Below are 23,256 nucleotides of genomic sequence, written 5' to 3'. Positions count from 1 at the left end.
TTTCACTCTCATCAACTACGAAGCTGAACTTTCATTTTAACAGATACATGAGTTTAAACCTTCATTTTTGAAATAAAATGAGTAAAAAAGAAAATACAAGAATCATTGGGTTATTCACAAATGAAACTATTAATATGCATTTTCTCTGAATAATAATTAGAGGAGGGTAGGTGGGGAGGAGGGATAAACATGACAACAGCTTTAAAACAAAGGCCCTGATTGTTTTATGTTTACAAGCTGCTACCGGTTTTGCAAAGGAGCATACGGCTACTCGACAGATCCGAGACGCTGTTTTCAAATGAACAGCAACACACACAAACACACACACACACACCAGCTGCCCTTTGGCTCATATCTGCGTTGACCACTTCCTCGTGGCGATGCCACATCCTCATGGGCTGCCATAGCAACAACGGTCGCTGGGACACGAGGTTGCTAGGCAAACACAAGGTTGCTATGATGGCCCACAGTAAAAGAATAAGTCTGATTTGTCGTTTTAATAGAGTATTTAAACTTTACAGCTGCTTAATTAGGATTTAGATTTAAATATTTTGTATTTTGACTAAGTACTTCAAATTATGTTATTTTTAGGAGAAACATTTTCATTATTATTTACCTAAAATTTAGTTTGAACCACAGTTAGTGTTCAAAAGTCAAAAATGAAAAATATTTTCATATATTTTGCTTGATTTATAAGTTAAAATATGAACTATGCTCCATAGTTATCTCAAATGCAGATGTTTGCAGCTGTATGTTGAAGCCCTATCAGATAAAGTGCGTTTTTTTTTTCCCCTCAAAGCAAGAAATAGAAATGATTTAACGTGTGCAGCCATTGATAAAGTATAATCATCTTAGGATATACTTTAATTATCTAAATATTTCTGCTTGGTCTACCTCTGCAAATAAATAAATGGACTAATGAGTTAATGTGCAAGCTCAGGTTGAGTTCATCTGCTGGAGATTGATATTAGCTTTTCCAATTAATCTTGTTTCCTTTCTCTGGGTTTATCCTCAAACTGATGTTCAATTAGTCCCTCTCATTTTGACAAATGTGGATTTAGATTAGGAGATGCGTGCAGCACTTTGGCCGGCCACGCCGCTCTCTGCAGATGGACAGCGGCGGCGCCGCTGCTGCTGCTTTGGAAACTGCCACATTGGAAAGATCCTTCTAGAGGAATTTGCTGCTGGGGATTTTGATTTGAAAAACTTGTTTTTTTTGTTTGTTTCAATGGTAATTGATCAAAAACTTATTTTTTTGCTTTCTCATTTTGAAATTTAAAAGTAAAAAAGAAAAGTTAGGATTAAAAACTTTTAATAAAACTTAGGAAGCTCGCTCTTTACGTACATGAATTACACCAAAGATTTAAACTCTGTTTTTCATAAAAAAAAGCTTTATTTAGTAGTTCAATAATTTACTATACATAAAGCCATTGTGATTGACTTTATTTCCTATAATAATAATAGTAAGTTAAAGGTTGTATTTGGCTTTTTACAGCATCCCTGTGCAACATTTTGGCCCCTTTTTAATTCATAGTTTATGCAAATGGTGGTTTATAATATTTGTTTGTTATAATTGAGTCCCTAATTCCAGTTAATCCAGCATATTGATGAGTGGGAGGAATTCTGCCGACCTTATTATTTATTAAAAATTTAAAAAAAAGGAATCGCTGCTAATCCTGTTTATGATGAGCGAGGCTGTTCTTTTCAAGGCGGGGAGACAGAGAGCGCCCTGTTGCTGTACGTCTTTATGTCTACATCCCCCTGTCGCTTTGTCCCACCACATTCATTACCCTCATCATTACCATATTTCCAAAATCCGGGTCAGTGTCTCCCTTTCTCCCGCCCTCGCCCCTGCCATTACCGCATATCCAAACCCTCCTTTCCTGGGAACAATAAGTAGCATGTGTTAGAAGGATCAGGGAGATTCACTGTAAGGGAATTAGGACCCTGAATGGTTTCCCCTAATTGGACTTGAATGGACTTTGTCTATGGGAAACTGGTTCTTAAAGATGAGCCTCTTATTCACAATAGCCTCATCCCCCTGGTGTGGGAAGTGGGTTGACAACTGTTTTCGGGTGCACACATACACAAGAATCTTAATTGCTCGCCGAAACCTCTTGCCTTCTGACCAGACAATCACACGAGAGCACGAGACGCGCAGGCTGCCCCATGTCTCGCCTTGAGAGAGTCAGTCGGAGTAATTAAGACCTCGTTAAGACTGGAGGGGAATTAATTAGACGCTCACTGGCTCCTTCAGCGCGTTCTTGCTCCCCAGTTTCCTGCCAACTTCCACTCTCTTCAGTTTGCGCTGCGTTATTCCAGCAAGAGCCTGGAGACTCCTTCCTTAAGAGGCTCGGATGACATCTCAACCCCGCCGTCTCAGTGAGAATCAATTAGCGGCCAACCTGCCGCTCGCCCGTCTTGTCAATTAGCTGCACAACAAGTCACACAGCCAATTTGGCAAAGCAACGCTATCACCAGCAACAGATTGTCGATACTGATTGAAATGAACGTTGACGGTCCTAAAGTGTGTCTCGAGACGGTGGGGATGCAGTATGTACCCGCTTATGACATCGTCTTTAATTATCTACACGTAGGTTCTTGGATTGCAAACCTCAAAACAAAACTGATTACAATAGTTTGAGTTCATTCTGATCCAGATGATCAAAAAGGGGGTTTTCTCTGCAATAATCTGGAGATTTGTTCGTTTCAAATGAAGGATTTGAGGCCGACCCACCGATGGTTTGTACATTTTTGTCGATCGTGCACACTGGGCGCCATTCTCTAGAAAATTTGCCGAGCTGTGACCATTCCGGCTGAACCATTCTTAAAGGATGTGAGTGTTTGCCCTTCTGCGATGGCCTGGGGGGCCATCAAGAGAAGAAGAGGGGGGTAGAGTCAGGCCACCCTGACACTTTTTTTCTGACACTCTCTCTTTGCCCGCCTTCATTGTAAACAGAAAATGGCATTCTTCAAACTCAGCGTTTTGCCTTCTCACCACTTCCATTATCTTTCTGTCTTTTGTGTCTCTGTTTTTTTATTTATTTTTTTTAAAGTTTGTGCTGAATGTGTTGAGTCGGGCGGGACAGAGGGTGGAGGAGGGAGCAGGTTGGATGTGTTTTGCTCCAAAGTAACCTCACTTTCTGACATATCTGCTTTTTGTGGTGAAAAGTTTTACTTTCTGCCACCTCCCATGGAGTGGACAGAGCCCACTGTTATCTAATAAGTAACTGTGGTGTGTGAAACCATCATGACATTGGGAGCTGGCAACAGACGTGCCGCACCGGTTTGGACACCAACCATTTACAAACACAAAAAAAGTTAGAGGAAACTTTATAAAATTATTTTTAAAAAAATTACATTTCAAGAAATTGAGTATTCTCTTTTTTTATTATTATTTTTTATTTAAGAGTTTACCATATGTTCTGCACCTAGGGGCACATTTAAAAGCCCTTATTTTATTTAACAAAAAAAAACAACAGTGTGCCTCACAATCAAGAGCGCCTAACAAATTGATTCATTCTGGTTGTGCTCACTGATGTCAAAGAACTTTTGAGAAGTACACAGCACAAACTGCCAGCCTGTTGATATCAGGTTGGATGTTATTCTAGCGCGTGTGGCGGTGTCGGACTGTGTTTTTTTAATGGGTTGCAAACAAGGTTGGGAGTTTGGGTGTTTGTTTGTTTGATTGTTTAAATAAAGTTAGACATTATATACTTGTGATTTAAGATGCATGAAAATCCCCCATTATTTTGATATGACTTGTTTGGCTCTCCAATTAAAACTTTTTTTTTTAAATAAAACTGACAGAAGTAATTAGGTATGGCTAGGGTCATTAAAATATGGTTTCACAACATTACCGCGTTAAAAAGAGAGAATTTGGCTCCAGATTGTAGGAACTTTCTGTACCACACAATAAAACCAAAGGTTAAGGTCATTTTCATGGTATCTGAGGCTGCAAAAGTAACCTCTCATTTTGCACAAACACTAGTCTGGTTAGTAAAGTTTATCACATTTTTATTCTTGACTGAAAATTTCAAGACTAAGACCCAATATTCTAAGAACGTATTTATCAAAACAGATAGATTACAGCTTTAGTGGATTTTTTTTTTTTTTTTTTTTTGTGTGTGTTATAAATGTGTGCTGCCATGCCAAAAATAAATAATTAGCCAGTGGACATTATCACTTCTATATTTGGGTAACTATGTGCACAGCTGTGCAGCAGGTTCGTAGCTCAGCTTCAGGTCAAAATAATAACTGTTAGACATATGGACAGAAGGTGAGGTCATATGATCCACAAGTAATTTTTTAGCTTGGTGACTGTTACTATCTTGGCTGGATGTGACCTCAAAGAAACTTAACATCTGTTTAAAAAGAACAACATAATGTTTAAAAAAAGAAAAGACAAAAACACATTCTCTGTAGAGATCTTTCGAATTTGAAATATGGCCTCAAAAGGGATGATCAAGATTTTCTGTTTATTTTTGTTGCAAAGTTGTTGTTTTGAATTGTACATGGAAGTAAATGAGGACCAATTTGTTTGTGTGACAAGCTTCTAGTGGTTGCTCAAAAAAATATGCCTCGCTCTACTTTTATTTTTAAATTAGCTTCAATTTAAAAGTCCAAGGTATAAAAGGTTGGTTCTATCTCAAAATCCTCCAACAGCAAAGAACACGAGTGAAATTCTTCTGAAACCACCCACTAGAGGTCATTTGAGAAACTGCAACATCGATTACTTCTGGCTTCAAATTTAAGAACTGGATGTTGCTTAATTAGAAGCAGAAGGAGGCAAACTTGAACTTTTATGCTTTTTTCCATTTAACCACTTGTTTGTGGTTAAATGTTGTAATTTAGGTCCGGTCAGTTCAGTAAAGTCAGGTCCCATTGAACCCCAATGTCAACTTTAAACTGAATTTATACAGATTTCTGGGGCTCACACACTTGTTTTTTTTTTTAGATTTAACATCTGAGATTAATAACATCTTTCTACAGTTTTCATTTTTGGGTATGTCTCAATAACTACCCCCTTCCCCTTCTGGTTGCTCCATTTTAAGACAGACCTGGAAGTATCCTTTGGCTTCTAATGAGAATTAAACAGCCTTTCTCATACTTTTTCTGAAGTGCAAGTTATTCGAGTTTAAACTGGGCAATCACATGCCTCGTGTCAAACGTTTGAAACATTTGACAGTTTCCCTGAGGCCACTTTCAAGTGGTGGGGGGTGTGGCCTTCCAACAAGCTCACTCCTGATTTGCAGGAAAAATGTTGACTCATACCAAGTCAGGTCAATAAGTGCCTACTGACGTTGTCGGGCTCCAGCATGGCAGCGTCCATATTGAGAAAAAATGACAACTGAATTGACATAATTTGGTTTAAGCTAGAAGTTAGTCATACTGTATGGGTGACGGACGTCCCACTCACTCGATTCAGTTCGTATAAAGAGTCAATGGATCAGCCAAATCCAAAGCTAGAAGTGATGTCATCGCAGATTTACAGTTATAGATTAGAACCACAAAAGCCTTGATAGAAAAATTAAAAAAACAATCTGTAGAAAATCAATTAACCATAATTTAATTTTCCACATTTGTTGTTTGCAAAGACAAAGACAAAAGAAGAAGACTCAAAGACGGTGTAGAATTTCCGACTTGGAAGTTCATACACTTTGCTTAAGCAGAAGCAACTTTCTGTAAACTTCAACCATGCAGACAGTTGGTGGCTCCACAACAGATAAGCCCTCCTGTCAAGATAAAAAATAAAAAAAGTTTCCAGGTCGCTAAACAATGGATGGGATTGTTTCCCGTAAGGATACGGAAAACATTTCTAGGTGTGTTTGAAGAGTAAATTTTTTTTTTTTTAAATCTCTCTAAGAATGTTCTAAAACAAGCCATCTTTAGGGTATAATTTGATGTTTCTGCTGAAATACTGAAGGTAAAATGAGCACAGATGGTGTTTGTGTGTCTGCAATGTTTGTTTTCATGGGTGTGCAGAGGTCATCTTGTGTTTATTAAATGCTGAGTAGCCATGCTGTTTGCATGCCAGTCTTTTTTGTGGGTCAAAACACCCCCAACTTCAGACCCACATTTCCCTCCTGTCACTCGCCTTTGTGAAAGCAAGTCCATCTTTTTCTCAAGGAAACACTAACCCCCCCTCCCACCCTAGAGTTATGCTCCATTATGTCACCCCCTGTGAGCGCTCCTGAAAAAATATCTCTTCCCTCTCTGTCGTCTGTCCCGCATGCAGCCCTGTCCACCCCCCAAAGCCCTGTCCCTCGTCCCTCATTCCTGTGAGACAATGTCTTCTAACAATGCGGAGCTTAATCTCCATGTCAAAGCTATTTTTCCCCTTCACTGCTTACACACACTTTCACTGGGTTGCCAGTGTTTTCTTTTTTTTTACCTGGGAGCAGAAAAAAGCCAAAAGGCAACGTCGGCATCACATGGGCTTTACCCACATTACAACAAATACTCTTAGGGCTAACTACCATGTCTAAGGTTTTAAAACATATCCCTTGTGTGTGAATATGCCTGATTTCACAAAACATTTAAATGGCCCTTTATCAGATAAATAAAAAAAATGAAAACATAAGAAATCTCTTTAAAATGTCGGTGTAGATTCTCAGTCATTCAGGTCCTGATTAAAAGCAAAGTTCAACTGGACCAAACATGTTAAAACAGAAAACGCTTCCTTTAGAATTCATGAAATTCATTTTCTGTACATCTGACTGGATTGAACCACCTGATCTTGCAAACAATGAACTTTTTTTCCCCCTACTTTCTCTGCTTCCTGTTTATGAAGGGATTCAGTCCATTTGATTGGCCAATGTTTTTATCTCAATCGGAAACAGAAACATGTCCTGTTAACACCAAGTTAATGTTTAAAACGGATTCATTTTGGGCCAAAAGGCCTCTTTTACCAATGGCATAAGCCTGACAAGGTCAATTGGAACAGATTGCAAACACTTTTTAAAGTCCAACGTGCGGCTGGGATTCAAAGAAACCCAAAAAAGTAGAGTTTTTTTTTTTTTTTTGAAAGTGAGGACTCAGTAACAAACATCCCATTTTAACAGGCAATAAATGCAACTGTATTGTGTAATTTTACAGTATTTAGCAACTTACATGCAAAAACAAGGACATACTGTGGGGCTTTCAGTCTGAATCCTGCTCACTTGTGACCTTCAGGTTCACCCTTCAAAAGCACTTCTCCCTCTTGTCGTCCGACAGCCCAGAGTCCTTTTTCTATAAGGAAACAAGTTCACTATTTGCATGTAAAATCCACACCGCAAAACAAAAACCAAATACTTGTGTAGATGTGCCATGATGAAGGTAATCAGTCACACAGATGCTCGGTTCAAAGGAAATCTGATAACATCTCTTCATGCAAATCGGAGCCAAAGCCAGGTTTATGACATGAAAGCTGATATGGCAGCAAGCATCCCTGATATTAAAATTCCCTCCAAAGAAATGACCCTAAACCTTTTCAAGGAGGTCTTTTAAGTTTTAATTTTCCAAATCTGAACTTAAAACCCTTCCAGTAAACTTTTCTTAAAATCACTTTTGTTTAATGTGTCGCTTTACAGTTCAACCGCTGCATCACTTCCCAGCTGATCAAGTGGTTCAGCAACTTTCGGGAGTTCTACTACATCCAGATGGAGAAGTTTGCTCGGCAGGCCATCAACGATGGGGTGACTGGTGCCGAGGAGCTGACAGTGGGCCGGGACGCCGAACTCTTCAGGGCCCTCAACATGCACTACAACAAAGCCAATGACTTTGAGGTAAGCAGGATTAGAAGGGACAATGAGGCCTAGTTATTGAGATTTGTGGGGGTCAAATTTAACGTTTAAAAGCCAATCGTTTTCTTATTTAAAAATGAAAATTCCGCTCTCAGTTGTTAAGTCAAAGTTGAACGCACTCTCGCACGGACGTCCTTTACCAAGTCAGCTGTTCGGAGTGCAACAGTCACCTCGCGATTCTGCTGAGGTGTGGATGTCACAGTACGTGTGTGTTTGTGTGTGTTCGATGAGGCGAAAGAGGACGCCGCTCTAGGCACGGGTGTCCTTGTCAAAGCGATTTGCAGAAGTCACATTCCCTCCCTCGCTTTACCCCCCTCTCAATATTGGGCTAAGGGGACCCGAGGGCCCTTAAACTATGCAACGTAACATCAGCAGCATTTAGATGTCCATTAGTGCACATCTTCTCGCTGACACACACACTTGTCTTTTTTGCTCAGGGAGATGATTGTTGAAGCTGAAATGCCAAAAGGATAAGATTTGCAGACAACTCAGAAATGTAGGCGCCGGTCGTAAGGATATTCAGAAAAATGAAAAGCAAATACTTTGCATACTTTGTACAATAAGAGTCGGGTAGCTTTTCGCAGGTGTACATGTAAAAACGAAGGCATGGCATGCAAATAAATTCTGCGCGTTTAGCCTGTTGACAGAAGGGTTATTTTTACTTTTGGGGTTAAAGGTTAGCGCTGTTGAGAGTCTGTGCAAACAGAGCATTTAAACTTGGAATCTTCTCAGAAAGAGTTGAACCATACAAATGCTGACAACAGTCAAATGTTCAAGAACATTTGCGCTTTTGCTATCAACTGTTGTGAAACAGTTAAAACAGTTGGTTGCCAAAGTTAGACCACTAATCATGTCACACGTAGTGTAGACCTTCCAGAGGTGGATCACAAAGCTAACCCAGCTGTGTAATATTAGGTAAGAATGAATAACATATAGAGACATATATTCATATGGTGTGCATTTTGTCTTTTGCTTTCTAAGCAAGTTTCCTTGTTCTCAGCGTGGGTGTGTTTAGTAAGGTTGTAACGAACGCATAAAGGACAGATGGATGAAGCCAACTGGATGAGTGACGTAATGTTTCAAGGATGAAAATGTTATACCCTGTTGCTATAACTCAACTTCAAGATGTCCCCTGGTTGAATTAGAACTTTCATAAGTACTTTCTCCTTTATTATAACATAAGGTTTTAGTTACACAAGATCTTCTGTACCACACCTGGGATATTTTTTGACCCAAAGGTTTCTCTTATCTGGTAACCATGATGGTTTTACCCATTGGTCAGGTTCAGTGGGCCTAGCTGTAGCATGTTTGCATCCATGAGGGTATATGTGAGTTTACAGACTGCTTGAGATGTAGTATTCGTGTATTGGAAGTGCTAGAAAACTCATCACCTTTGGATTTATTGGTGGACAGTAGACCAGTTGAATAAGTGCTTACAATCAGCTACAGTAGGATCTGTAAAAGACAAAAATTTTAAATTGGATTATTGCATGGGTGCAAATCATTCGTGGTGTTTTAGGATGTAGTGCATTTCTAATGCTACGTTCACATTGGGCATGTGACGCGGGTTCAAGAACAGGCTAAAATTGTGTTCTTAAACACACTTTTAGCCTAAGGTGTTCACACTGGACTGTTGCTACCTGATACTAGCGCATGTCCGCCACCTACAGTTGGAAGAGGCTTCGTGCGAAATGTTGAAGCCGTGCAAATCTTGCTCCAGGCTTTTTCTTTCACAGCTCTAATCTGATTTATAAAAGACTTGGTGTCATAATTCCAGCCGGGCACAAGCTGCAATTATTGTCTGATCAATTTTTTAAATGGTTGATACTTCTCTGATTTAAAAGGGACGCCATCCTTACATCACTACCAAATCAGATGTACCTTGATTGGACAAAGTTCAACCTGGTTTAACTTTCAACGTGCAATCAGGGGCCCCGGGTTTGGTACACAAAGTCTGAAAACGGCTAGAAACTTCCGTAGCTACACATGAACATGAGAGTATTGAATGTGAAAGCCCAAACTGTGCGTTTACATATACCTTTCATTGAAAGTGGTCGCTTGAACATGTGTTGCCGAGGGCGGAGTGAATGTAGCTTAAGAATCGTGCCTGGTGTTAAAGCACTGTTACACATCTGCTTTAGTTTCTAAATCACTGGTCTTAAGAAGTTTTATCAATTATTCCAGATTCTCTTTATGATACAATCTGTATTATCGCTCATAAATGTTTGTCATATATTTAGAACAAGATGCAATTCCAAACCCAATTAGGTTGGTTATAGGAATGAGTGGCGCTGTACCCTAAATGTCAGAGAGACTAGGTTTTTGGCAAGAACTCAAAAACTTTAGATCTAACAATGACAAAACTTTGAAAAAGGAAAATACAACAAAGTCAAATCCAATGACCTAGCCGGCTGAACTTAACCCAAGACTTTTTAATGTCCTGAGAATGACTTCCTCACAAAAACAGCGACTCAAACAATATTAGACTGCACCAAACCTGAAAAGAGAACAAGATTTGAACCAAAGATAACCTATCTAATGGGCACAGTCCACACAGTTGGCGGATTTTTTGTTTTTTTACACACATGTACTTTTAATCCATGAAAAGTAGGGGTGTAACGATTCATTTTAACAATGATTTGATTCAAATCATAATATGTGGTTGACAATATGATTTATAGTTGATATTTGTTTCTTTTGAACTATCAAATTCAATCCAATTCACTGACCTAAAATCGATCCAGAACATATTTAGTCAAAAATTCAACCAGTGTGATAAATATCAGTGCAGATGAAGTGTTCCAGATTCCTTGCATTTTTTGCAAGATAATCAAGTGTAAATTAAATGTGTGCAAACAAACAACAAGAATTAATGGCAAATCCATTCACATTTTTAGTTCCCTAAAGTTCATCCCACTTGTGTTTTTCCACATCAAAATAATACAAAAGGAACCTTATAAGAACATTCTACCACACTGTATGGTTACTTGTCTTTGCTAAATTCATAGTGTTTCCACACATTGAGCTGTAATGAGGTTTTGCTCATGTTTTGCTGCCATCATATGTGGGTTGTTTGCTTTGATGGCACTTTGCATTTATGTTCTAGTCAAATAAACCTACCGAGCCTCAATCCAAATGGTATTTTCCAATAATGATATCATCAATTTATTTCATTTTAAAACGATTTTATAAGGGTATAGGTCAATTCGATTTACAACTGGCCTCAGACGATCAATTTGGTTGGATCGTAGAGATATAAATTGATCAATCAATTAAGTTGATTAATTGTTACACCCCTGAAGAAAAGTCTTCTTTTAGCTAAACAATGGATTTGATCAGGATAGGTAGGTCGATATGTTTTCATTTTTATCCACTATGACCTCTTGTTTCTCTGTTCATCTAACATTGGCTAGTAATATACCAACTTTTACTTTTTCTCATGGCAGTTAGGGTTTTTTTTTTATTTGGCAGCCTCCAGTTCAACGTTTAATATCTCGTTAGTGGATTTTTTCAACCAAACAAAACCTGCTTTGCATAGTTTCCACCATTTATTTGTATATTGGTTTACAGAATTCCAATTAATTTTAGGTAAAATTGCCTTATGGAGGCTAATGAAAATACTTAAAAAAAAGATTCAATTAAAAAAAGGTGGGTTTCCAAAGGTAAGATTCTTCTCCTTTTCCTTTCTACTTCCTCCTCTCTTCACCTTCCTCCTTTCCTTTCATCCATTCACCCTGGGGGAACATTGCTGGCTAGGGAACTTCTCCCTCCCTCTTTCTCCTTCTCTTGCTCTCTCCACCTTCGTCAAACTCAGAGGCGTGAAACTGGAACCACAGCCGATTCAGCAAGTCTCCTGACGCACACACACACACACACACACACACACACACAGAAGTCTTCTCCTTTTGTCAAATTTAGCATCATCACAGTTCCACCTTGGTTTGTCCCCATCACACCCTCCCCCCTCTTTTCCTTTCTCCTCTCCATGCACTTTCCTTGCTCCCTATCTGCCTTCTCCTACTCTTGACCGTGTCCTCTATCAATACGCTATCGTCCCCTCCTCTTATTTTTCTTTTGGTCTTTTCCATTTTTTTCACTTCTTGGCCCCTTTTTTTCCCCTCTTTCTCTTATTGGCTTCTTCATCACTATTGCTAATAATTTTCATTTCTTTTTTTTTTTGTCATCCCAGGCAGCAATGTTCATCTCGCTCTACTTTCCATCTCCAGACTGGACAATTGTCTCATAGTCTTTTCACCATTGCAGAAACAGGCAAAGGTTTTGGCAAATTAGACTAATTGCAGTGGTGCCGAGCAGATGATAGTATCATTGTCCAAGTTTTTCTTTAAAACCCCAAGTAATTTTCATCCTAATCATTTTAACTAAAGATTTCAAGTGAGATATGGGCTGTCTAAGGGCAAAAAATGAACAAAAATGCACAGGACACAAAGGTGGTTGTTTGAAATGTGTACTTTAATTTTTGTTTTGTTTTTTTGAAGAGGAAAAAAAGAAACTTGACTTGTTTTTTTTTTTTGTTTTCTCTCATCATTTAGGTTTTCTTATAGCTTTGATCAAGGTTGGGCAAAGTAAATATCATGGGAAAACTTTAGCTAGTCCCTGATTTAGGAGGTTTGTTTGATCTCTAAAGAGAGAGCCGGTTTAGCTCGTGCTGGTTTGCAGCGCCTTCCGTCTGTGAAACCCGGGTTCGACTCCAGGCTGCTCCCTATTCCCTTCTCTACCTCTGTGCCGGTCCCAAGCCCGGTTTGAGAAGGTTGCGTCAGGAAGGGCATCCGGCGTAAAACATTGCCAAATTTACCATGCGACTTGCTCGCTGTGGCGACCCCTGATGGGAGAAGCCGAAAGTGGAAGAGTTTGATCTCTAAAGAGCTTTACACTATTAGGACTTAATACTTCGAATGATCCAGACTGAACTAAATTCAGTTTTTTGGGGGGCTTTTTTGCACTTTTGGGCAAATATAGTTGTCAGTGACAGTTTTCATTAAGCTAAGTGAAATTGAATTGAGTACTGTCAAAGTGACCACTCCACCCTACATAAACCATACATAATTAACTTCTGATCTAAATTTAATGATAGATTTTGAGGAACCATCTAATGTACAACTTCCTTTTTTGATTAAAAACATCCCATTTTGTTGGTATGTTTGTTGGTATTTCTTCTGTCTGGTTTTGTAGTCAAGGCTTCCTTAGTCAAATCTTTGCTCCCGATAGAACATTTGTGTCATTAGTAACCACTCATGTTAAACAGTTACTCCTTTCTAAAAGGTGAGTCGTTCATTGCGAGTTTGTGAGTGTTGTCTTCTAAAGTTGGCATAAACAGGCGCCGGTAATTATCGCAGCTTCATTAATTACCTCCTCCTCCTCCTCCTCCTCCTACTGCCTCTTTCGCCACATTCTTTCAACCTTCCTTTCTTGTTTACCTCCGTCACTCCACCCTTACCGTCTGCCCTCTTCTCTCTCCGCAACAATTTTGTGCTAATTGCAGCTCTGCCCACTTACTAATGAGGAAGGCGAAGAATGGGAGGAGGCTGGAGGAAGGAAACAGCAATGGTCTCATCTTCAAATGCAACAAAAAGACATGTTTTCTGCCAGGACACTCAGGGAAAGGTGTGAGCCTCAAGCTTCTGCCAAGAGGAAAAGAACGGCTTCCTCTTCCTCTTTGGACTTTTTACACTCAGAACAGATTGACAAGTCAACGGTGGTTGCCAACCGCTTTGGGCACGGCCCTTAAAAACAGCGTTTGTTGAACAGATTACCTGCAACTTTGCGGCTTCATGATGCCAAAACGTGCTCAGTTTTCCAATTCCTGCAGCGCAGAATCCGACAGAGCTGCCTCTTTTTTATTTTGTATTTGTTGTTGTGTGCACTGGGCGACGAGGGACAATGAGACATTTTTATAAAGGCCTTCTAGAGGACGTTCTCCTCTTTCCAGTTCAAGGATCCTCGCTGGCTCCGTCAGCACCAAATGACAGCACAGCTGCGCCTCAAACACACACATACACACACGTAGCTGTTCACAGGGAACTCGGCCCTTGAAGGGTGGGTGTGGCAGCCACGAAAATCTGCCCTTTGACTTAGACTCACACACACACACACCTGGAGGCCACAGAGTGGTCACACACTCATATTTCAGAGCTATCAGGTTTCATAAGCTGCGTGTTTCATGAAAGGCTCAACTTCTCATGTCTTTCTCCACCGTTTGAGATTCTTTGTCTTCCTTTCACTCTTCTTACTTGTCTATTCACTCGTCTTTTCCGCTTCCTCTTCATGTGAAAAGAGGGCTGAACTCGACTCCCAGGAATCAAGATGTCTTTTAGACTCCCACTTCTCAGAGAAAACCCCTTTAGGATTTTGATAGGGACTAAAATATAAACGATTGGCCTGTTTGTATTCTACTTTTATTTTTTTTTTTTAATACGTTTTGCGGCAGTTTCGTCGTTGTCCTTTGCTGCAGTTGTAACCTACCCAGAAGGCGCACACATATGCACGCACACATACACGCTAGGAGTTAAGGGAGAACCTTCTGGGATGAGGTGAATCTCAAAGACGACATCTGTCCTGCTTTCTTTGTCTCGACACCTTCTTGCTTCTGCTCCAATTTTCTTTGTCCTTCACTCTCATTCTGGAGTTGGGAAAATTATTTTTGCTTCACTTCATTTATTTTGGGTTTTCCTTGCGGATACACACTCTTACTGTGCAAGATGTGGCCTAATAATGTCAATTATTTGGTCATAGAATATTTTGTCTAAACCAAACAATTTTAAACCAGAGGTTTTATGGACTTTGAAATCTTAGGAATGAGATGCGTCTCAACTACGAAATTGCAGAACACAAAATTTGCACATATCCAATGTATCCGTTGTTACACCTATCTCTAAGAGACAGGACAGTTTATTAGTGGACACAAGAAAAAGCTAGCTGGGTTAGTGTGAGATAAAGCTCCCATCTTTATTTTTTTCACCCACTGCCTTTGGCAACATGTGTTCCAGTGACACCTTCAATGAAAAGTCTATGTAAACACATAAATGCACGTTTTGGGATTCTGCATTCAAAACTTTTGCGTAGTTAAGCCAGTTTCTACAACCGTTTTCGGGCTCTATGTACAAAAGGTGTGGCCACTGAATGCGCATAAAAAGTTAAACCTGGTCAAACTTTAACCAGTCAGGGATTCGGATGTGCAAGTGACATTTGGATGGGGTCCCGTTTAATACACGGAAGTGCCAACAAAAACAAAAAATATGCAAAAACACAAAAGGTGAACTGCGATACACCATCAAAGTCCCAAAAAGTAAAGTTAATTTCAGTCTGTTCAACCTGTTCAACCTGATGCTAGCATCCTGAAAACTTATGAAATCTTGCTGAAGTTTCTTATAAAAGTCAAACATTTATGATTGATGCAAACTTTTGTCGACATTCTTGGTATTCCCACCATATTTTATACGCGGTTTATAAGGTGCATAGTCAATGAATAATCTATTTTTAAACTTTTGTCATTATTAAGGTGCATCGTAATATAAGAGGCATTAAGCTAGACTAAAGAGTTGGAAATAAGTTGATCAGTCAGATTTTATTCACTGCGTTCGCATTAATTCTAGAACTTGCTTGTCACAGGCTATACGTTGGCCTTATTGGCGTAATCTCCATACTTGTAACTTCGAACCTAGTTTGCAACACGTAAGAAAACAGATTGATACCGCTCAAACAAACGTTGCTGTGTCTACACTAACTTCCAACCTTGTAAGTAAGGGTGTGACGATAACCGCATCACTGCGGTGATGAGATGATCATCGCGGTGATGAGTTCTGGTTTGGTGGTGGTGGTAGTGGTGGTGGGGGGGGTCGCAAGAGTCCCGACACCGCGATTATTGTTGCTTCATTACAGCGGTGATCAAAAATCCCACACCGTCACAGCTCTGGTAACACGTAAAAAAATAAAAGCCCAATGTTGCTATACCTTAGCATATTCACATTAACACCCAACTGGACAGACTGAAATTTATGGTTAAAGGTGCATTTTTGAGCATTTCACAATTTCGATGAATCCAGAGCAGATGAAACAATTCCATTTGTAAAAGACTCTCAGGTTGAGAAAAGGGTCGGCCAAAGTCTCCCTGCTCCGCTCCATTCTGATGAATCCATCTCCAGACAAATAGATGAACATATTTTCCTCGTCCGAATTGGCATCTGGCTCCAAACTGAACAGCTGTATCGCTCCAATATTGCTCGCCATTTCTGTTGCCGCTAATGTTAGCTTGGGGTTGGGAGGAGCTGTAAGTTAGCGGGAGAAAGTGTAAACAAAAGAATGATGGGATATCAACGGAGGCTTACTTCCTTGCCAACAGTGTAGCCCACAACTCAGTGGTGAGTTTCTGGTGAACTCCTGCTGCTCTGCAGAAACTATGTCCTATAAAATTATATTTGGCGTAAAACTGCATAATCACAATTAAAAGACCACCGGGGACAGAAAAAATAGATCATATGATGATTGGTGTGGGTCTTTAAGGGTGAATATTACGTAACACGGCCCTCTCCGGGTTTCCCTTCATGCTCTTGGCTCCGGGTTAAAGCGGCACACAAAGCCACCTGCCACTTTCTGTCACTGTAATTATAGCTATCTGCCTGCATTGTGTCCGCCTGTGTGTCTTCCAGTCAAGAAAACGAAGGCATCATCTTTGACACTGAGCCTGATTGGAGTCACGATGGGGCGGCGTATAAATGCTGCAAGTGCGAACGTGTGATTCCCTTCCCCAGCTGTCTCCTTCGCTGTGACAATAGGCCTGCTAACAAAGACGTGGCCTTCACCCTCTATCATGTGACACTAGTGGTCTGCAGCCTCTTAGTCAGATGACCCAGGCTATTGTCCTCTACGGAGGGGGGGGGGGCACACAAGTCGCACACACAGAGGGCGAGCACAAAAGCACAGAAGCGCACACACAACTCGAAGGAAGCGCTGCACGTGCGTGTGTGCGCAGGGACACGCCGAGGAGATAGGGGCACGCACACTCTCAAGACACCCACACCGATGAGATAGCGAGAGGAGACGCAATCTCAGGACGCAGACCCTTCCTCTCGGTCACATGCCGTCCGAACAAAGAGAAACTTTATTGTCATTGCCCTGGTGACAGTGAGATCAGTGACTGATCGACAAAAGAGCAGCTGAGAAAGGAAGCATATTGGCGATGTCCTGGAGGAACCCCAAGTCTCTAATTGTACCTTAAAAGGCAAGACTTCAAAAAAGCCTGATTGAAAAAAGATTTTATATTTTATCTTAAACTGTTTGGATGTCTTGTTGGAGGGGAGGGCGAATCGTTTTACCTTGGAATAGCTGCTGAAAATCTGGGTGACTGTGTCAAAGAGCAGCCTACCAGAGGGGGACTGTCTGTGTTATTTATGTGCAGGGTGGATGGTGCAGCAAAGGGCTGCCTAGGTGATTTGAAAAAAGCTGGCGTTGTAGGGGAGGGCGCCAAACGGCACTGACGGGGTTAAATGAGGCAAAAAATAATCATTTTTGTGAGCATGAGGGGCATTTTGACCACAAATTTTGAACAAGGAAAAGGCTTTTTTTTAATTATTTATTATCTTCTTTTTTTTTTTTTTTTTTTTGTTCTTTTATAGGGTTGAAAACTCCCAAAGACATAAAGACGGTAACAAAATTAAAATGTAGTTTCCTTTAATGAATTCAGGGGAAATCTGAGATAAAACTGAATGAAAGTTTAATCATTTCTGTGATTTCTTCTTTTTTTTTTTTTACACACTTAAACCAATAAGTATGAAGGCTCCAACTTATAATTAAATATCCATTAAGCTACGGATACATTACCAAAGTTCATTAAAATTAAGATTTTCTTTTGAAAAAAATGCTACCAATTAGTTTTTAATCAAAACCCATGTTTTTGTCTAAATATCCCCCACATTCCTTTTAATTATTTCTTCAAAAGCTCGTGAAAAACCTGTGTTTTCTGTTGAATTTTTGGCTATTTTCGGGCTTTATTAAAAGACATTTGCTCAAATGTTCCTGCGTTTTGCGTAAATCTGAAACTTTATTATTTTTTAAGTGATTTTCTTGGACTAATTAACAGTTCCATGATTTCCAGACTTCTTTCAAAGATATATAATCTGTAATTTGTTGTATTTGTTTCATTTTGAGGCGTAAAAAACACGATTTGGTTTAATTGGTGTCGCACAAAGACGGTGGATCTATATTTCCACAACAGTCAATTTGAAAATACTTAAAATAGTCATATTCAGAACCACCACACAAAAACAAAACGGTCAACATTTCAGTGTCCATTCAAAAGCTTGAATAAAAGAAAACAAAGCGGAGCTAAAGTCTCCCCACTCCAGCAGTGTGTTATGTTTTTCCTGCCAGCGTGTGTGTGTGACTTAAACCAGGTCCGATAACAGACGAAGAGAGCGCCTGATAGTGACGAGAAGGAAAAAGGAAGCAGATGCTTGTGCGTTGGCACAAACGTGATATGTCCACTTAGTACCCCTCTGAAGCACGCACAAACACACACACATGCACATATTCTGTTTGCATGGCTGCAGAAAGAGCAGCACATGAAAGAAATCCTGTTATTTTTGATACGACTGAGAGTTGAGCCGCTGACCAAGATGAGGGCCAAACTCAAGGCTGCGAAGCAAAAGACAGGAAAAAAAGAGACTCAAGTGTGTTTTCAGGGAAAATTAAAAAGCTTTGAAGACTTGAAGGTGATTAAAAAGAGACAGAAGGGGAAATTATTACTCAATGTATTAATTTCAAGAGTTTTTTGTTCATTGCGTTTATTTTTTTTGAGCAAAACAAACTCAAAATTATTGTTGTTTTTTTTTTTTAGGTGTGACCAGACAAAAGCGGAAGACAAAAACTTTAAACAAAATAATACATTCATAATAAACCAGGTGCTTCTACATCCTAGATGAACAATAAGTGTTTTTTCTTTATTTAGCCCCAACATAAACCTTTTGTTATTTTTTTTAAAAAGCCAATTTTGCTGTAACCTACTTCTGAAAATGTCTCTTTTATTCCATTATTATTTTTAGTGCCACCCTGTCCTCTTGTGTTTGTGCCCTGCTTTGTTAAAAAAAAATAAAAAGAAAAACTACTAAATTAGAAAACTGCACGTCCTTGTCATTATGTCCAGTTCTGGTCCTTTTATTTAAAAATTTAGCCACAGCTTATTGTGTGTTTGCCAAAAAAAAAGCAGCTGATGGAAACGTGACATCCAAATATAAACGGGCTTTTAAATTACTTAAATGTTTTAATTTTCTATAATCAGAAAAACATTTTTTAAAGAATTGCAGGAAAAAGGAAAAGGGAGATGACAATAGAAGCTAAACCCAGTTTTGGTACGTCAGTCAGTCGATTTAGTGTTAGATGAAGAGTGGATGAAATGGATCTTACTTAAAGCTTCTATTAAAAACTTTTCAAGTGCACACTCGGCAAATAATTCAGGGTCTGGAGCTACAGGGGGAAAGAGGGGGACATTTTTGAGCCAATATAAGTCACATTATTGACAAAGATTAAGATCAATAAAAGCTTCTTTAAGCAAATGCTTAGAGAAGCATTAAATAAGTAAAATGTGTATTTCTGATGCTTTCATTTGCAATGGCTGTCCACTCTGCCGTTTCCATTTGCCAACCTTCCAAAGTCTTCTGCCCCCCCATATAAAATGTTTTAGCTCCGCCACTGATTTGATCCATGCAAAGATTGAAAACAGTTTTTAGACATTCGAGGTATTTCACCAGGTTTTAAGTTGATCTTACCTTTTCTTTGCTCTACACATTTCCCGGGTGTTCTCAAAAACAGCACAGTCAAGATTTTTTTTGTTTCATTAGGAGCTTGGATTTAGAAATAAGGAAGTTATTTTTTAAAATGAGTCAAAATCCTTTTGCTTCATGCCCTTGACTGTAGAAAAACTTGATTGAAAGTTTACAAAGGACTCATACTGCACTGTAATTTTGATTCAATTTTAAGGATGTTATTTTGGAGCTGACAAGTTCAACTGGCATTTGTTGTGATTATTTTGGAGCACGATTCATAAGATTTGCACCGATACACCATTTCGCTCCAACTGTATGGTGAATTCTAGTGAATAGTAGAAAAAGAAGAAGAAGAAGCCCCTTCCTGCTCCTCCAGTGTGAACACCATATGCTGAAAAAGTGTTCAAAAACCCGCATTTCACACCTTCTTGAATCCCGTCCCCGATGTCAACGTAGCTTAGCAGTTTGCTTTTTTTTATCTTTCTCTTTTTTTAAAGTTGCGTGGAAGTCTTTGTGTCTAGATTTTGATATATTATACATTTCTTGTGATGTAAAAATGACTTGCTACGCAGACAATTTGACAATTTTCTGGTGATTTTCTTCCTAAAATTTTCATCCTAGTTTTAGGCCACCTCTTTTTGCGGTGCACAGGGAGAAAAGTCATCCCTACAGGCCTCTTTGTTGGTCGGTGATGTAGAGATTTACAGCCTCTTGTCCTTCTGTATGTTTGTGTGTGTGTGTAAGACAGAGTCATTGAGCCTCCCCTCATCCAATATTTACCCACCAAGCCGGAGCAATTACGCCAATTCTGTTTACTGGAAACAAAACGTCTTTCTTTCTCTTTTTGCCTTTCCTTTTTCTTCCCCACTTTTTTAAACTCACAACACATCCCGACTCAAAGGCTGAGGCCCATCTGCGCTGATGATGGCCTAATTTAGATCTCTTTATTGGTCTGATTTACGATGGCCAGACAAATCGGAGCGTCTGGACCCTTAAACGCGCGTCCGTGTGAGGCCGTTTGTCCCGCACACGCTTAATCCCCCGAGCTTGGGTTTCCTTACCTCTGTGTAGGTCGGCGCTTTCTTTCTGTCGCTGTTGACAGACCTGAAATGCATTCAAAAACACACCGATCATCATTCTGAGCCTGGCAATGACACAAAGACACTCTAACAGGGCCAAAGTCCTTCAATCCTTTGACCGTGCAACTCAAATAACCAATAGATCCAGTCCAAATCAATGTGTGTGTGTATATGTATATATATATATATATATATATATATATATATATATATTTATATAAAAAGATATATATATAAGATTTGAACAACTAAAGGATGCCGCCAGGAGGGAAAGGATGTCTCAAAGGCACATTCATCTTCAAGATCAAGCTCAGGTTTCAACTTTTATTTGTCCCAGTGGGCAGTTTCACATCAACCATTAAACACCATCTTGACTTTAGGGCTTTCTCTGTGTTCTGCAGCCTTTTAGCGATTACAGGAGTATTTTTAGGCACCTGCTCACGTTTAAGGGGTTTTCAAAAAGTGCCTCTCTCTTCTCCTGAAACACGCATTGCTGGAAAGAGAGAAACACATGGCAGGAAAAATAGAACTTTCTTTGGCTACTCTTTTGAAGTGATGGTTTTTACATCAAGATGTGGATGTACTTGAAGCCAGACATGAAAAACAATAAAAAAGAAGAAGAAAAAAACACAAAAAAAAAAGGACGTTTATCCAAAGTGTGCCAATTATTTGTGATATATGGGTTGTATGACTTTACCAAGGTGTGCAAAAATAAAAAGCCTCAATTTAGGTAAAGGGGATCAGGTAAAAAGGAGTTTTAAGGAGGCTTGCAGTCTTAAGCTACCCACAGCCCTCGGCAACATGCGTTCAAGCAACCACTTTTAATCAAAAGTGTATGTAAACACATTTAAATGTGCTTTTTGGGCTTCTACTTTCATACTTTCTGTGTTAATGCGAAGCTCTACGGTGTGAACGTAGCTTTACTGATAACACGACCTTTGTTTTCTATAACTGTGTTCCACTTTATGTAACATCTTTGGTGCTTCCAACAATCTTAATTTACAATACCAAGCCTCAAATGCTAAAACAATACAAAGGAAAGAAGAAAAAAAAAACGTGCTTTTCTTGACAAATCCACTTAGCTTAATTTCTGCACTGCAAGACAGAGACTTATCTTGAAATAAGCAGGTGGGAGGGGCTAGAATATGTAAAATATGTAAAATTATCATGTCTGAAAAGATCCTGCATTTACAACAACTGATTTACTTTTCTTCAAAACAATCGTTGATAAAAATAAAAAAAATTGAGTAAATTTAAGTGCAAATAGCTCAGTGTGAAAGCTTCCTGACATTCTTCACAGAAGAGTTTCAAGTCTCCAACTACCCTTAATGAGGATCACAATTAAATAAAAACTCTTTAGTTTCAGAGAAGTAGCTCAGAGTCTTTAGACAAAGACCATTGCAGAGCACAGATGAAGAAGAATTATGGTGTGGGCAGACTTTCAAAAACTTTTCTTTCTTGGAATTATAGCAAGGTGTGGTTTTACTATTAGATACATGATCAATCATTGCTAGCAAACGTGACCCAGTGGTGAAGCGCAGAGGTAATGTAGAAACTCCATTGGAAACATGCTTGTGGTCTTTTGGAAAAGTCTTCCTGGTAACAACCACATGAAGCTGACTGGGAAAACAACAAAATCATAAAAAAAAAAATATGAAACCCTTGAAAGTGGTACTGTACAGCAGGAAGGTTGAATCCTAAGTCCATAGATGTGTTTGTACAGTAGTGTCTACTCTAAGACAATGACAGAGGGCCTTGTTGAAATAACAGTGGCCCCAAGGGGCCAGCTAAAAAGAGAGAAAGGGTAGGCAGAGGTAGGTGGGGTATATGAGAGTCCAGGGAATCATTTAGGAGAGGAGTCAATGTGTTAGAATGATTCATCTGTTGTGGTGGTGGCTAACCTTGGTGTGTCCTGCTGTATGTGACAGGGTTAACACCCAAGTCTTCCTAGCTCGCGCGAGGCGATGTTTAGTCGGTAAACGATCGTGCACTCGTCTGCGCATCTGCATGCAAAAACAAAAAAAAAACGGAACAGACAAAAAGAAGAGGGTGTGAGTTGAAGTTTGGCGTCTTTGGATGCTCTTGCCCACGGGAGGGATGGCAGAGAACAAAAAAAAGTGAAAAATGTGTGTGTTTTTGTGCCACTTTTCTGCAGCTAAGCTTTGTTCTGACTCTTTGTTTACATCCACGGTTCCATGAGAGGCTCACATCTTCACCCGCCGTTCTTACCAACTGACTATCATCCGCGTTCGTTATAGGGAACTCACATACCAAGTACACGCAAAGAGCCAGGGGCTGTTAAGAAAGAGGAAGTGAGTTTTGAGGAAGTTCCAAGGAAGAACTTGGTTACAGGAATAGTACTACCTTTATACCAAACACCTGAAACTCACTGCTTATTTTCAGGCACTATAAGATCTATCATATGTTCTAGTCAACTAAAATGCCATAACTATCTTGTTGTTTTCCTTTCTTTTTATCATTAAGAAATTAAATGTTATGATAAAAACCCATGTTTTCTTTATATTATTTTTTTTATTTTTTTACAACACGTCTTTGTAACTTTCTTAGTATTTTGCATGCAAGTTTCTTAGTAAGACCTACTGAACAAGGTCTTCC

General features: G+C 39.4%; 1 protein-coding gene and 1 long non-coding RNA gene across 5 annotated transcripts in view; one reads left to right on the top strand and one right to left on the bottom strand.

Annotated features, from left to right (window-relative positions):
• Positions 1 to 23,256, top strand: part of prox1a (prospero homeobox 1a) — a 41,837-nt gene that overhangs the window by 14,744 nt on the left and 3,837 nt on the right. For all 3 annotated transcript variants that reach the window (XM_023961336.2, XM_023961334.2, NM_001161759.1), the window contains 1 exon segment: positions 7,575 to 7,769. In XM_023961336.2, coding sequence (XP_023817104.1) covers positions 7,575 to 7,769 — 195 coding nt within the window.
• LOC144984566 (uncharacterized) overlaps positions 7,105 to 23,256 on the bottom strand; it is a 43,953-nt gene continuing 27,801 nt past the window's right edge. Inside the window, exons 1-3 of one of the 2 annotated variants that reach the window (XR_013648361.1) lie at positions 22,542 to 22,929; positions 20,623 to 20,665; positions 7,105 to 7,233 (exon numbers count right to left, since the gene is read on the bottom strand). This is a non-coding gene — a long non-coding RNA (uncharacterized LOC144984566). Of the gene's footprint in view, positions 7,234 to 9,178; positions 9,243 to 20,622; positions 20,666 to 22,541; positions 22,930 to 23,256 lie in introns of those variants that run through there. The other variant, XR_013648362.1, reaches the window with a different exon arrangement.

The sequence above is a fragment of the Oryzias latipes genome, chromosome 2 (assembly GCF_053564925.1).
Source record: "Oryzias latipes strain Hd-rR chromosome 2, Olatipes_Hd-rR_3.1".
Taxonomy (NCBI): Eukaryota; Metazoa; Chordata; class Actinopteri; order Beloniformes; family Adrianichthyidae; genus Oryzias; species Oryzias latipes.
Note: the sequence above shows the minus strand (reverse complement) of the source record. Positions and strands in the feature narration are given on the sequence as shown.